Source organism: Photinus pyralis, unplaced genomic scaffold (assembly GCF_008802855.1).
Source record: "Photinus pyralis isolate 1611_PpyrPB1 unplaced genomic scaffold, Ppyr1.3 Ppyr1.4_LG8, whole genome shotgun sequence".
In the NCBI taxonomy this organism is placed as follows: Eukaryota; Metazoa; Arthropoda; class Insecta; order Coleoptera; family Lampyridae; genus Photinus; species Photinus pyralis.
The window spans coordinates 679,993-694,798 of NW_022170819.1; the positions used below are offsets into that span (position 1 = coordinate 679,993).

General features: G+C 35.6%; 1 protein-coding gene across 3 annotated transcripts; it reads left to right on the forward strand.

Moving 5' to 3' along the window:
* Positions 1-2,489: 2,489 nt before the first annotated feature.
* Positions 2,490-13,846, forward strand: LOC116178163. 3 transcript variants are annotated; one of them, XM_031497577.1, is made up of 3 exons: positions 2,490-2,890; positions 11,078-11,248; positions 11,302-11,575. In XM_031497577.1, exons 1-3 carry the CDS (start codon positions 2,827-2,829, stop codon positions 11,382-11,384), a joined length of 318 nt encoding a protein of 105 aa, XP_031353437.1. In that variant the 5' UTR covers positions 2,490-2,826; the 3' UTR covers positions 11,385-11,575. The 3 variants fall into 3 exon arrangements, with proteins under 3 accessions (XP_031353437.1, XP_031353435.1, XP_031353436.1); XM_031497575.1 differs by lacking the exon at positions 11,302-11,575 and adding an exon at positions 13,383-13,844 and having other exon boundaries at positions 2,585-2,890; XM_031497576.1 differs by lacking the exons at positions 2,490-2,890; positions 11,302-11,575 and adding exons at positions 10,911-10,997; positions 13,383-13,846.
* The last annotated feature ends 960 nt before the right edge of the window (positions 13,847-14,806 follow it).

A 14,806-nucleotide genomic window follows, 5' to 3' on the forward strand; every position in this document is an offset into this window, starting at 1 on the left:
AAACCGTGTACGAAATTACCTCTAAACCCTAATTTCACACTCCTATTTCCTTGGGCGATAACCTGGAAGGCGCCGTAGGTGTTTTCTCTAATTGCATACAGATTAATCTTTCTGTAGAGCGAAACAGGAAAACAATATTGGATTAAATGGTTTGTGATTGGCACTTTTTATTCTCATTGAAATACTCAAAAGTTCCAAATTATGCCACTGCAACTTTGAAATTAAATTCCAAGGGAGCGATAACCTCTCGACCGTTAACCCTAAAACGACGGGATTATGTAAGGGATATAAGAACATGCTCCAAATGAAATCTGGGTTATCGATCGAATGCTATCTGTCGCCTTGCCAGAGTTTTTTTTTATTATTGACAATAAATACACAATTTTACAAATTAACAACTGAGATTGTTTTGTGCTCATTTATTATGTGACATTTGTTGATTAATGTGGGTAAATGATCGAGATTTGATACTAAAAAACTTAATTCTTAATTGGTAATCTTTGATACTATTCACAAAATTACCGGTTCGAGGTAACTAAAATGATTTATATGTTTTGGACAGAGCTGGGCAGAATACTTTCAAAAAGTATTTGAATACTAAATAGTAAATACTTTACACAAATCAAAGGTATTTGAATACTAAATACTTTTACGTCCAGCACAAGCAAATACTAGATACAGATGCATTGAAAAGTATTCAAATACTTTAAAAAATAAGTATTCAAATACTTTAGAATGTATTCGAATACTTTCAGAATCCATAATTTCAAACAGTTCCAAGATTGGGCTACTAGATCAAAAGTTACAGCCGTTTGAATTTTCTTTCGAAATTGGTCTCTAGCCCATAACTTTTGATTGAGAAGTCTAATCGAAAAAGTACGAATTGTTTTGGATTCTACGCACCAAAATTAATAAGAAAAAGTGTTTTCCCGATAAATTTTTGTGTAGTCGATTTTTGGTAAAAAAGGAAGGTTAAACACTGCCTTTTTTTGAGGCTCGAAAAAAAATTGTCTCAGATCGACCCGGAAAAAAAATTTTCTTATAGAATGTGGCCTGTAGAATCCATAATTTCAAACAGTTCCAAGATTGGGCTACTAGATCAAAAAGTACAGCCCCTTTAATTTTCTTTCGAAATTGGTTTCTAGTCCATAACTTTTCATAACTATTCAAATACCTTGCGAAGTATTCGAATACTTTACGAAGTATCCAAATACTTTGCGAAGTATTCGAATACTAAATATTTGTGAAAGTATTTGAGTTACAAATACAAATACTGCTTCCATAAAAGTATTTATTACAACGTATTTGAATACTTTAAAGGATTTGAATACTAAAAAGTATTTACAAAATCGAATAGGTACTGCCCACTGCCCAGCTCTGGTTGTGGATATTATTCAACTTGTGTAGATATGTACAGATCAAAATGGAAATGGGCATTTCATCAAGAGGCATCTCAGACGAAAAGTGTCGTGTCTGGATTTTAAAGGGTCGCTTATTAGATTTCTGGAAAGTTGTACATTCGATGAACTCGTTTCAGCGAAAATATTTTAATTTTTATCCGACGTGCTGTTTTACTGGAGGTCGAAAACTCGTTACTTTAAATAGAATGTCGTCTTTTGTTATTTTCTTCGTGTACCTACAAAATGTTTGAGTCTATTTTATAAGAGACTACAAGTCTAAAATCAAACGATTTTTGAGTTACTTAGAGCCTTCACAAAGTAAATCGCCTTTTATATGGCAAACAAGAGCATATTATCTTAATTATTAATGGAAACCCCTAGCTTTTTCTCGTGGACTTTATGCGGAAATGGTAATTCGTACCACTCTATATGTAAAATTAAGTTTTAGTAGAAAGCGAAATGAAAATTTGTGCAGCTAATACAAATTGAATTTACGTATTAATTGGCTTTTATTCAACAGAACCATCAAGAATCAAAAGCTATTCTCAGTTACAAATTATCCAGGACCTCAAATAATTGGAGGATCATTAGGTCTAGTTTTTCAACTTTCTTCTCAGAATAAATTCCATGGATACCATTGTTGATCCAATCGTTTTGCTAAGTAAAATTATCAACAACCTTCGTTGTGGCTCAAACGAAGACTTTCTGGGTAAAAATAGAAACCCGGCATACAAATATTGCACAAACGCACACCACACGAAATTCAAAATAAATCAATGTAAGGTAAACAAAGTAGCAATTTGCCAAAGAAGTCAAAACAATTAGTTATTTTAGTATTCGGTAGGAGTGCCAAGGTAAGAAATTGCACAAATTACCTACTACTCCTCGTCTCCAATCTCGCAAATTTGTCAATTTTAATTGGATCACTTCTATTTCTGCGCTTTTCAAGTCGATTACAAAATTGGGGTTACGAAACGCGCGCGCCAGCATCTTTAATCTATATTTGGGCGAACTTGTCGCGAGAGGGCTTATCAGAAGCGTCCTAATTTGAAACAAATTTAAATAGAAATGAGGGCAATTTTTAATTGAAAGAGATCTATCAGTGTCGCTATAGTCATAGGTCAATTTTTATGCGGTGACGTAACTCCGAGAGAGTAAATTCGCGTGCGCTTTCCACAGCCTTGCCATGTAATTAGTTTCTTTTCTACTGCGTTTGAAAATAAATCCATAACTGAGCAAGCCCTCTAGCGGCGAAGGTTCCATTTTCCAGTCTATGCTTTTCGGGGGAAACCCAAACGTCGAAGCGCGCGGGATTATTTTTGAAATTTCGCCGTCATTAAAAAAATGGTTGTTTATTCGTGAATGTTTAATTTATTTGGCGCGAACTACTCGGGCGATTAAATAAATAAACGGTATCTATACTGTGATGGCCTCTTGCATTTCCCGTTATATGTGCAAAGCTCTCATCCTGTTGGCGTGCATTCAAATAGGTAAGGCGGCTTCTTTGTTGTATTTTCATGTAAAAATAGGAGCATTTTCCAGGTTAACGAAAATTAGTTGATTTTACCCTTTTGTTTATGTTCGTAACAGTAGGAAGATTGATCCAAAATAAGAGCCTGCGCCTTCATGATTGTGTTTACCAAAAACATGTTATATCATAACATTGCATATTTATTTCTCTACTTGTTTTTCTCGTTTTATTTTACGTGTGTGTGGCTATTATGTAATAATGAAGCAAGGTTTCTAAAGGGAAATAATGATGCGGATCCAACTACAGCATAACGGAGAGTTCCCTTTGTCGATTTTAAATCGCCATTGGACAAACGTAAGGTCTCATTATACTTACTGAAATTATACAGGTAGCGAACTGAAAGGATAAATAACAATAATATTTATTTTGTCATAAAATTTGACCTCCCACCCTAATATACATTGCAAATTTATGTTAAATATAATTTTATGTTGATAAGATATGACGAAATTTTTCACTCTAATCACTGCGACATTTTGCAAGTTGCTAATTATTGACATATCAAAGGACTGACCTACATTTTCAACTAACTTGCCATAAATTCCACATTGCAAATCGCTGTGGCTCAAAGAACCAAAGTTGTATTAAAAATCCTGCTTTAAGTTGATGCTTTCTAAATTAAAAGAAAATTTGTCCCAAAGGAAATTCGCATTGGGAATTTTCTATCCTACATGGTACTTAATATCTCCTCATAAGGACTAGAATCTAACTCATCTAGAACATTCCTCTTGTTAAACAGGTGCATGCACGGTAATAGAAGCACTAACAAAATCTTACGTTCCAGTCATTAGTGCGTCGTTAATGCCTGATTGTCGACGAAAAAGTATCCCAGTGCGTGCACCCCTTTTGGTACAGGGACCCTGTTTTCCGGGCCAACTTCATAAGTTTTTACCTTCCACAGTTTCGTTTCGACTGTAAACAGTACAATACAGTTATTTTCCATTCCTCAATAACCTCCAAGGATCTTACATGCAAAATTTCTACACCCAGCAGTGTATATATTTAACAAAAATAGATATTGACAAACTTTAAAATCTTCATCATTATAAAATCTTGGTATAAGAAGACTTTAAGTTTCGTTACTAACAGGTGTGGGCTGAGCGCAAATTCTGAACCAAGTCCCTCTTCTGTGATTCCAGATCTTATTTGCAGTAACCAATCACAGAAAGGAATATCTTCAAGATTGACAAGCATGTTTTGGATCAGTCGCAACTCATAAAAATTGTTCCAAACGCATCTCCACTCTTGACGCAAGCTCGACGACGTCTACTCGTCTTCCATGTACCCCAACTGGCGCTTTGTGACGAACTCCATCGACGAAACGAGCACTTTCCCATCTGTTTCAAAAAGGAGGCCGAAAGTGTGAAAACCGTTTCCCATTATTCCTGCGGATAAAAATTCTGTACTATCTGGACATCACATTTGGGACAGTCTGCGCACAGTAGCTTGCCTTGTTACCTACTTAGTCAATATTCCTCTTTTCTCCCACAATAGTAATGTGTTTTCTCTTTCCTCTAACAGCATTGCTGTTGTTCAACTCCGTTCTTGCCCGATACTCCATTCTCAAAGTATTCACATTGGATTATCATCACTCGCTTTGCTCGTTGTCCTCTATCTTCTACCAAAATTTCATGAAAGTTTAAAAATTTTTTGCGGCGGTTGCAATTTTGGGTATGATGAGTGCAAATGAAAAATGAGCGTTATAAGGTAGGTTTCGAAATGAGCCACACTTAGCAGATATTTTAGTTTTGCTTCAATAGTATGTAATACCAAGCTACTAAAACAAAACTTATTTGAAGTCAAACAATAAAAAAGGAATATTTATGGAAACCCGGTTTTCGTGACCTTTTAGTAGTATTAACCTTTCAGCTGGCGTGATATCGACCTCGTAAAAATACCGTAATAAACGTGAATACTAAAATTCAGTTTACCAAATATTTTTTCCACAGTGTGGGGATTAAAAACTTCTAAAGAATCTGGGAGGTAGGTATGTAATTTATGATGCAACAAATATTCACTTCTTCCTTGCAAGGGGTGAATATATATTTTTATTTCTTTGATTAATTATGCCCAAGAGTGTACCAGCGATCCTGTATACATTAATGAATCATCCCCTATCCGATTTCAAATTACGTATTTTTCATTGCAAATCCTTCCGTACTATGTAATTCTCCCCTACAACGTCAAGAACACAAAATCCTCCCTTTGGTATAAGAGCTCACTTACACAACACGACGCAAATTACCGAGCATTGATAAACTAGTACAAAACCTAATGATGTACATATAGATTGAGCAAATTTGTGAAAACTATTCCATGGAGAGCAGACAAAATTCTTCTACGTCTATTTCAACGATCGTAGCTTTTCCGTCTATTTTTTTTCTTTCCATCTTTCTTTCCTCATCATGTTTGTAGTACTCTTCCTTTTTTTTGATCACTGGAAACATTTTATATAAAATGATTACTACTAATACCCGTGTAAATACCTTCCTGGCGTTCCTCTCCTAATTTGTTTTTCTTTAAAAAAAACCTCAAAGTCGGCCATGCTTCCTACATTGTCAAAATGTTTCTTTTATCTACTTCCCTCATATTCTAGTTCAGAAGGATGCGTAAGTGTTTGTTTACCTTCTACTTTCTTATAACCCGGCTCTTCCGTGGTTCTTTTGTGGGACCCTCTAGAAGACAGGAAGCATTTTCTAATATCTTCCTGTTTTCTGTCAATAAGGCAACTATTTTTTCACACTGCCAAAAGTCTTCTTCGTCTTAATTTCGTCACCCCCTTCCTGTGTCCTAGTTCAGGTGGATGAATTTTCTTTCTTTCGTTTCTTCCTATTTCTATACTCGTCTCCGTGTCACTTTTTTGATTGAATATTGGACTTTGGTTTACATCGAGCATTTTATGCTTTAAGGTTTGTCGCACTATCACGATCCTTCCTCTTGCTTAACATCTTCAATTCCTTTGTTTACTTCAGTTTAGATGCCGAATACATTCGCTGGGCATTTCCTCGATTTACTCAAGTTTTTTTTTCCTTTCTCTTCGTGCTCGTGTTTCTCCTTTGGCAGGTAACGTTATGAATACGGGAGGTGTTTCTTTTTATCTTCGTGATGAGACCTGAATTTCTTAACTGTCTACCTCTAATTGATCATGAAGGCCAGTGCTCCTGCCAGTGCTTCTTCCCAATTATCAAAATTCTTCCGTAGTTTCCTTCATTTTTTCTCTCGTTTCGATCGTTCCAGTTCAAGTGTCGAATGCACCGATAGGTACCTTTTATTCATTATCTTAATTTTTACATTTTTTCCTTTTTTCACACACCCTACACAGAAAGTATTATTTAATATCGCGATTCAACGATTTTTAGCATTATGTCTTCTCTGATCGTTTCTAACGAAGATATCGGTTATTTAATTGGTGAAATTGAGATTAGAATCGTTTTCCTTTTTTTATCCCTTTTCGATTTTTGTTGCTGCTAGGGAGGCAAGAGGCACAATTTTTTCGTTAATTAAAAGCAGCTGTTAACGACGCGTGTTTAACACCATTTAATTGACAGGTGAACTACTTTGCCATCCTTTAGAACTGTGGAGTGTTTGAATTTTCCGCTGTACAAGTAATTATTTATTTTTGGGAGAAAACTAAAGATTTCGAAATTGAAAAAAAGACCCAGAAACGGACAAAGAATCAGACAAATCAGCGGAAAGGTTCTGAAGAAACCGAACAAATAACCGACAATGGAGAATGTGATGATGAATTAAAGGAATGGTGGTGAAAACAAGATTAATTTCTAAAGGGTTGAGATCTTTCAAAGCCTCATTGGCCCAATTCCTTGTACAGCTCGAATGTCGACGCCGTTTATAGAATACGGGGTTTCTCCCATCGATCCTCAATAAAATACACAAAGCATCGTTATAAAACTTGGACGTAAAATGACAAGCGAAACAAATTGACTAATTAAAATAGCTCAATTAATCCTTTTGGCTCTGGAACGATGTTAAACTTATAATTAATTAACAGTCACATAGCGCCATAGTGAATTTATTCAAATGGTGTAAATGAACGGAAGGCTACATTAGTAAATTGAATATTTTTGCCTCACAAAACCAACCTGAAAGGTGACTAGTTCATGTATAGGTACCAATTTCGGTTGTGTCATCGACTTTAAAACGGACATTTAACATTCATATGACAATACGAAAAATTAAATATGCAAACAGTTTCACCACGTAATGGAAAAATTGTTCATTTTAAGTTATTTCAATAAAAAAAGCCAATTAAGTTGTTTTTTTGGGTACATAGTTTGCTTTCGGCACCTACGAAAGAAAACCTTCTGGAATATGGAACACTTCGGGAGTAAAGATGTACGTATTATCGAGGTTATGATTTTCATTGCTATGCAGATTCCAGGATAATGATATCGTGCATACAATAATTATACATTCAATTGAGTTAGGTAAATTGAATTACGATATTTTTTTAACACGCACGTGAAAAGCGTTCCAAACCTGAAAAGCATGTGGGTATTTTCAAAAATAATGGACAACCGAGTCCATGCTTTTGCCTCGCGGATAAAATCCATCGTTAATCCTTGGAGAAGTTATCAGCGAATCGACGGCAGGGAATGGGAGAGGGTTTAAAAAACGAACGAATATGCATGTGATGGTACACTTACAATACTTACTGATTATTGGGATAAGAAAGCCTATTCATCTTTATCAACTGATTTTCCTCAAATTGCTTAATTGTCGAAAATTATGTCTACGACGAGGTACAGAAAATCAAACGGTTGGGAAGGAGCGGTTTGTCACTCCTGGCGCCAAAATATGAGTACCTACTTATTGTGGCGAAGATACTTATTTTCAAGGATGATCAAGTAGATAACTTTATGTAATCTACTGCAAATAGTGGATACGATACGAAATTAATTTGTCACGCTTTTTTTCATTCGTCACAACTCACAGTACAGCAACTAAATGAATCATGAATGTTTAATTTATTGAGGCAAAAGCAGAGACCTTCAATAATTCTTAAAGGAACGGAAGGAAGGTATTAAATTTTCGAGATGTCTCTATGGTTTAAGAGAAGGAACACGATGGAAAAGTGAAAAAAGAAAAAGGAAAGTATAAGTTAAAATTCATCAAATTTCCTCAATTCCTCTCGTTGGATTCTTAGACGCGAAAATTGTACTAGCCTTTTGTAACATTGCTTTTTTTTAAAGCCCGAATGCAATGCAACCAAAAACAGTAACCGAAACATGTTAAGTACGTCATGACACAACTAAAACACTTCATCATCAGGACCGGAAACATAAATTACGATTTCTAAAAAGGTTCCTTACAAAAATAAGCTACCTTTTTGGCACGGGAAAATGATAATGACCCAAACATAAATGGCAACATTAATAAAAGCCCTTGAAAATCAGAAAACAAGGAAGCCTTTCCAGCGAGAAACTGTACAAGGACTCTTAGTGTTGGTATTAGCGATGAATAATCTTGACTGGGTTAATTGCGGTTGCGGGTAATTAATTTTAATGTGAAGATTCTGCTGAATAGGCAGTGTGTAGTAAGAAATCACAAAATCACAAAATGTTTGAAATTGAATTACCCAACGGTTTTGATGCGATTATTAAGTGCCTTATAACACACAGTAAAATGCATTTGGGATAGTTTTTATAAAGTAACTAACTATACAAACCTCACTAGCGTAGTTAACTAGCTAACTAATGCGCCCTTCAGAGTATTAAGCCGGGTCCACATTTGACGAACGTTGCCGTTCGTTCGCGTTGCCGGTCGTTCGTTCGCATACGTTTCTCTAGTGTGGACGACAGTTCGCAACTGAAAGTTGGTAGTGCAAACGATTGCGAATGGGAACGAACGAAGATCAAAAGGAAAACGCAGAGCCACGAATCCTCACAAACGTTGCAATGTGGACGTGTTTCAAAGGTTTGTGGTGATTCGTTTGTTGAAAGTATTGACGAAAGGGTGTTTTTGTTTATTGGTTAAAATATGAGTGATAATCAAATGGTTGCGGCAAGTGTGGCGTTTGTCCTGATAAACAACATAATAAAACGACGAAAGAAAAGACCACAGAGAAGTGTGTGGATACACGATTTATACTAGGGACGAAACACATACGGCGGTGCTGATTTATTAAAAGACCTCAATGATACTTTTTTTAAGAACTTCACGCTTTGAAGTAATATCACTGGCGTAATTTATATTAGTAATATGTGCTTCCCGTTTGTAATACAAACGAAATTTTAAATGTATATTGTAAACTGGCGAAAGAATCACCACTCGCGAGGAAACGTAACGTTACCGCAAGTCTCACTTCAGCCGGAATAGCTGTTCTCATAAATGTATTTTGTTTTGCAATTTTGGGCTTGATCATTTCCAGAAGTGTACTAAAATCTACACGAGACATTCTGGTGAAGTTCTTAAAAAAAGTATCATTGAGGTCTTTTAACCATCACTCATATTTTAACCAATAAACAAAAACACCCTTTCGTCAATACTTTCAACAAACGAATGACCACAAACCTTTGAAACACGTCCACATTGCAACGTTTGTGAGGATTCGTGGCTCTGCGTTTTCCTTTGATCTTTTGAATTTTACCGACAATTGATGGAACGCGTTCGTTCCCATTCGCAATCGTTTGCACTACCAACTTTCAGTTGCGAACTGTCGTCCACACTAGAGAAACGTATGCGAACGAACGACCGGCAACGCGAACGAACGGCAACGTTCGTCAAATGTGGACCCGGCTTTACGTGTTGTTGTAAAGGAATCTCCTGTTCCGAATGTGAAATTAGATTTTAATCAAATAATGACTGTTACGTCAAGAGTCATTGTCACTGGGCTTCCAGGTCATAAACAATTTGCGAAGTGAGACCACTTCATACCCAGATGACACTTAATAATATTAAGATCAGGATTGAGATTCATTTCTCCATATTGTTCACGAAGGTACAAGGTTTTTTAAGGGTAATTCGTTGTAATCTTAAGATTCAACTTAATCCATTGTTGGTTATACACTATAAAACGCGTTAGGGGTGGTTTTTATGTAGTCATTATCCGCAAACGTTAATTTGAAAAGTAGTTAGCAGGCTCCCGTGTTATGGAAAATTAAAAATTAAGATTATGATAGCTACTATAAGCGAAACCAAAGTTTTAAAACGCTTTGCATTTCATGCGTTAGGGGTAGTTTTTATGGAGTCATTATTCGAAAAGGTAGGTAGAGCAATGTGCACTTGGAAAAAGGTACAAATGGTACATCAAGATCCCTTGAAATATGCTATTTTTAAAACACAAAAACAAGGTTCATAGGAAGGTACAGAATTACTCGAAGAGTAATCTAACCTGGATTGAAGCTTGAAATAGCACCTAGGGATAATCAAAAATCCACCTCAAGCGCGTAACATATATTTCAGAAAGAGAGGATAATGGAGTGCTGCAAAACTTTGTCTCCTCTCCATGGATTCATACTTTCGTAATGTCTATGTTATCATTAGGTCTCTGTAGTAAACTATAAATTCTTGGTAATGCATGGTGCAAGTTTGCACGTATGTCATGTACAAAAGGCGCATCTTTCCACCCAGTTTAGTACTATTAAATTTCACCCCGTAAGGTAATAACAAATTAATTTGTTAGGCGTAGGAAGGATAGCATTGGAGTTGTATGTTTAAGCAAGATAAAATAAATTAAGAAGGCTAACGAAAATGCTACTAATAACATAAACATAATTAGGTGGGCTTAATTGTAAGGAATGTGAGATATTCATTACCCCGTTTGATTCAAGGACTTACAAAATGTGACACCAGTTACAGCACCACATGCATATTTATGGATTAATTATTTACGCTCATTTGTTTAGGCTAACCGAACCGCATTATTTATAATCAATTCAACTCACTCTTCAGAATATCAACATAACGAATGTGACACTGACAGTAGGTAATTATTATTGACAATCTACTCAAGGTCACAATCTCAGATGTAATTAGCGACCTTGACACAGAATCGATCATGGTTTTAATTTTAGACGCACTAACATTATCTGCGGAGTTCAATTATAGTAAGCGCGCACACCTACGCACCTATCCTTAAATAAAATATAAGTAAGTGGGCTATTCTTATATCTTGCATAATTTTTAGGCTCGACGTCGCTGAGGTGCTACACGTGCAAGTCGTCCTTCAATGGGGACTGCGATGATGTAAGGGGGAGGACGCTTCCTGATGAGGGATGCGAAAATTCGAAATTGGTGAAGGCCTTTCCGCAGGCGGGAACGACATATGTGTGCGTCGTGCATCGGATGGCACAAAGTGGTAAGTATAACCATAGATTATTACTATGGTTAAATAATTAATGGCAAGTTTAGGCCAAGCAGAATCGATTTGGGGGTTTCTAGAGCCATATCCGATTCATTTGATGACTCTCAGTTACGCCACTTGCTTGGAATAGTTACGGGAGGTCTAAGACGCTTGGCAATTTGACAACGTTTTGTAAATACGCGATTTGGTGTTTCGCAATTGCAAAGAGCTCTAGCCTTACTTTGATCAACTCAGTTGCACATTGCCACTAAGGTCCACATCAAATGAAGAAAGGAGGATGAGATTGTTCAATTACCACACTTTCACGAATACGTCAAAGGAAATCAACGCAAGTGTTACTTCCTTTTCTCTATTGGAGTTCCAAAATTTCTGTTCTATTCAAATATTTAATAAGGATACTACGCGTTTAGCCACTAACTAATTATCTACAAAAAATTCCGCTTAAAGATATCAATAAACGCCGTCCTATTCATTATAAAAGACAGATAACATAAGCTTTGTACAAGCGTATCTATAACACTCAAACACAATTACGAGCAATATTTCGTAAAAAAAGTCTGAGTCACCTTGAACTTCTCGAAAATATTTCAGAAAACTTAAACTCATTATCAAATGTACCTATGTACCTAAAGTTACAAATACCCAATATAGCCCAAAAAACGATTGATATTTATTCCCCAAAATTTGGTGATATTTTGATACTTTTTATACAGGGTGAACATTTTGTCTGGAATATTGGATATATCGTCAAAACAATATTTTTTAAAGAAGCTTTTTGTAGTATCCAAAATTATCTACGTACTTTGTATATCAGTACAAAATGAAATTGAAGAACCTGAACAATCTGAGGACCCTGAAGATATGGAATACTGAGGACTCCAAATACCCTATGGACCCTAAGGTCCTGGAGACACAGAATGCCCTGAATGGGCCTAGGAATCCTGGACACTGGCGGTGGAGAATGAGCATCATTTACTGTACAGTTAACCCACTATTTCCATTGAATAATTCTTATCGTTTCATTTGCACCATCAATCGGTGCTGGGCGGATTATCTAGAGATCTATTATAGTATTGGTATACCTACGCCTTAGGCGCAACTGTTAAGAAATGCGGCATTCGTCAATTATTGCTAAAAGTAGTATTAAACAATCTTCAATAACAATAATAATCATGCATTTGTTTGTTATTCTATTTGTTTCGCATTATTTTCATACCAAATTTGATCGAGACATGGTTTTTTGCAATTGTGTTTGAGAGTGCAATATCTTGGGATAGAAATTTTTTTACAAAAATTGACTGGTCAATAATGGTATTATTCCGTATTTAAATCAGAGAATTGCAAGTTTTGTTTCCAAAGATTCACCTCTTGCCATACAAATAAAGTGTTGTCGCGTTTTATTCTAAGTGCGTTTCAACCGCCTTTACCTTTGTCTAGGAAGGGAAAGGGATACGTCTACGAGGTTCTTGAAAGTTGCAAAGTCTTTGAGATTCTCAGAAAAGCTCCATAACGGCTTCCTGGAAAGACTGAAAGTCAGGTTTCCTTGGAGATCCTGATCAGGCGCTTTTTAGAGCTTTTAAATCTCCGGAAAAATTGTCAAAGGAATGGAAAACGCTTCTGATCTTTTAATGCTTCCCGGGGACTTTTTAGCGTAACACAATGAAGTTAAGTTAACGGTTATGCGCTCGATTTTCCGTCGTCTGTCTCTCTGTCTGTCCCATCACTCATCATTTATAGATATGTTACGCGACAAAACCCACCATTTTTGAACACTTCTGAGGCTTTCCAGTCTTTCAGGTATTTTACGGCAGCTTTAAAAGCCCTTTGCAAAGGGTTTTAGTACCGTCCCATTTGTCACTTCCTAAAAGTTTTTAGAAACCTACTATAGCGCGCGATGCATTTTCCGTAGCTTTTCGGTCTGCTATAGCGGTTGCCATTAAACAAAAAGATAAGCCCCTCTTAGCACGGAGATTGATATAGCAAACTTCTTTAAAAAAAAATGTTATTCGGAAGATATATTCAGGCAAAATTTTGACTTGTATATTGAGATATCATTTTGGAAACAAACCCAAATGTATTTTTATTTACTGCTATTTGTAAGGCTAGCACTAATTTAATTTTTTTACAGATGATCCAAATTTGAGCGTCGTACGAGGCTGTGCTCCAGATCACTACTGTGACCTCTTCCCGAATTCGAACGAATGTGTGACATGCACAACGTCCTACTGTAATTCGTCTGCGAAAATCATGCCTTCCATTATAGTCAGTATTATTGGATTTGTATGTGCTAAACTTTGTTTATAAAAAGATTTTACTCATATACACGTTTAAGCTTAAGCCTAATAATTAAGTGCTTTTGTAAGTTGCCTTAAAAAAGAACAAAGAGAAAGCGAATCGATGTAATATATTTCTACAACTTAGTCGGTTTTTGTAATGTATTTATTCCTAATTGTTAAACATGTTTGTAACTACCTCCGAGATATATACTACCATAGTTTTAGTAGTAGTAATTGTTGTCGACGTTGGCGGTTAATCATTCTGAAATAAAATGTTACACTTTGTGTCCGCAAATTAAATATAATTTAAATTACTCGTTTTGTTACTTCTAATTTTTTTATTAGCGGACGTACATAGGCGTTCTGTATAAATAGGTAGGTAGCAACTAATTTATTAAAGCACAAAATTCATGACTCACCCAATTCCAGAACCTACAGTATAAATTGTTTTGAATTAAGACCCGCGAGAGTTCAAGACAAAAGTTTTTAAACAATATCAGCAACAATTTTTAAATTAACGTACAGTTTGATAATAAAAACAAAAATTTCAGCTTTGATTGGAATTGGTGGGCGAGTTACGGACCATAAAATCAACACAACAAAAATTTATGATGAAGGGTGCTGGATAAATGTCGTGCAAATCCTCAGTTATCGATTCCTAAAGTTTCATAATTTTTTTCCTAATTTGCTGTTCTATGCACTTTTATTTATTAGACTTTGTTCATTAAGTTACTCGTTTAGTTTACGCAATTTATTTTCAGAAATAACTCGACAAATGTGCAACCTTTACCTAAAGTGATACTTTTTTCATGAATTTGCAGTTTGATTAATGAAGGCTTCGCAAATTCATAATAAAAGACACTTTCAACACGTGTTCTATGCGAAATTTGTTTGCATAGCACGACCCTTAATAACCAATAATTGAAATATAATCATTAACATTCGCCATTTACTGTTACTCATACATTGATGCCATTGTTCCTAGATTAAAAGGCAATAGAAACGCATAGTCAAAATCGTGAAAAAAAGTAACACTTTCGCCAAATGATTTTTATCAAAAAAAGTCTCGATAATTTTATCACAATGTAAAAAAAGTGATGTGTTCACGAGCTATTTTGTCCAATAAATTTTCACAAGAATTTTATACACTCCTGTAACTCCCCCTAAAAAAGGATACCAAGAAATGCATTTGTAATGAGGAGGGTGGTATTTTAACAAGGGAAGTAGCTAATTAACTGAGGAGTAATCGTTGGTCAGAACAAATCTACAATCATTA

What these genes read in the sequence shown, in the direction of transcription:
- LOC116178163 (XM_031497575.1), top strand. Translation starts at nt 2,827, where the DNA reads ATGGCCTCTTGCATTTCCCGTTATATGTGCAAAGCTCTCATCCTGTTG. An exon ending in GTTGGCGTGCATTCAAATAG is followed by an intron (nt 2,891 to 11,077) that starts GTAAGGCGGCTT and finishes CATAATTTTTAG; the next exon opens with GCTCGACGTCGCTGAGGTGC. An exon ending in GCATCGGATGGCACAAAGTG is followed by an intron (nt 11,249 to 13,382) that starts GTAAGTATAACC and finishes ATTTTTTTACAG; the next exon opens with ATGATCCAAATTTGAGCGTC.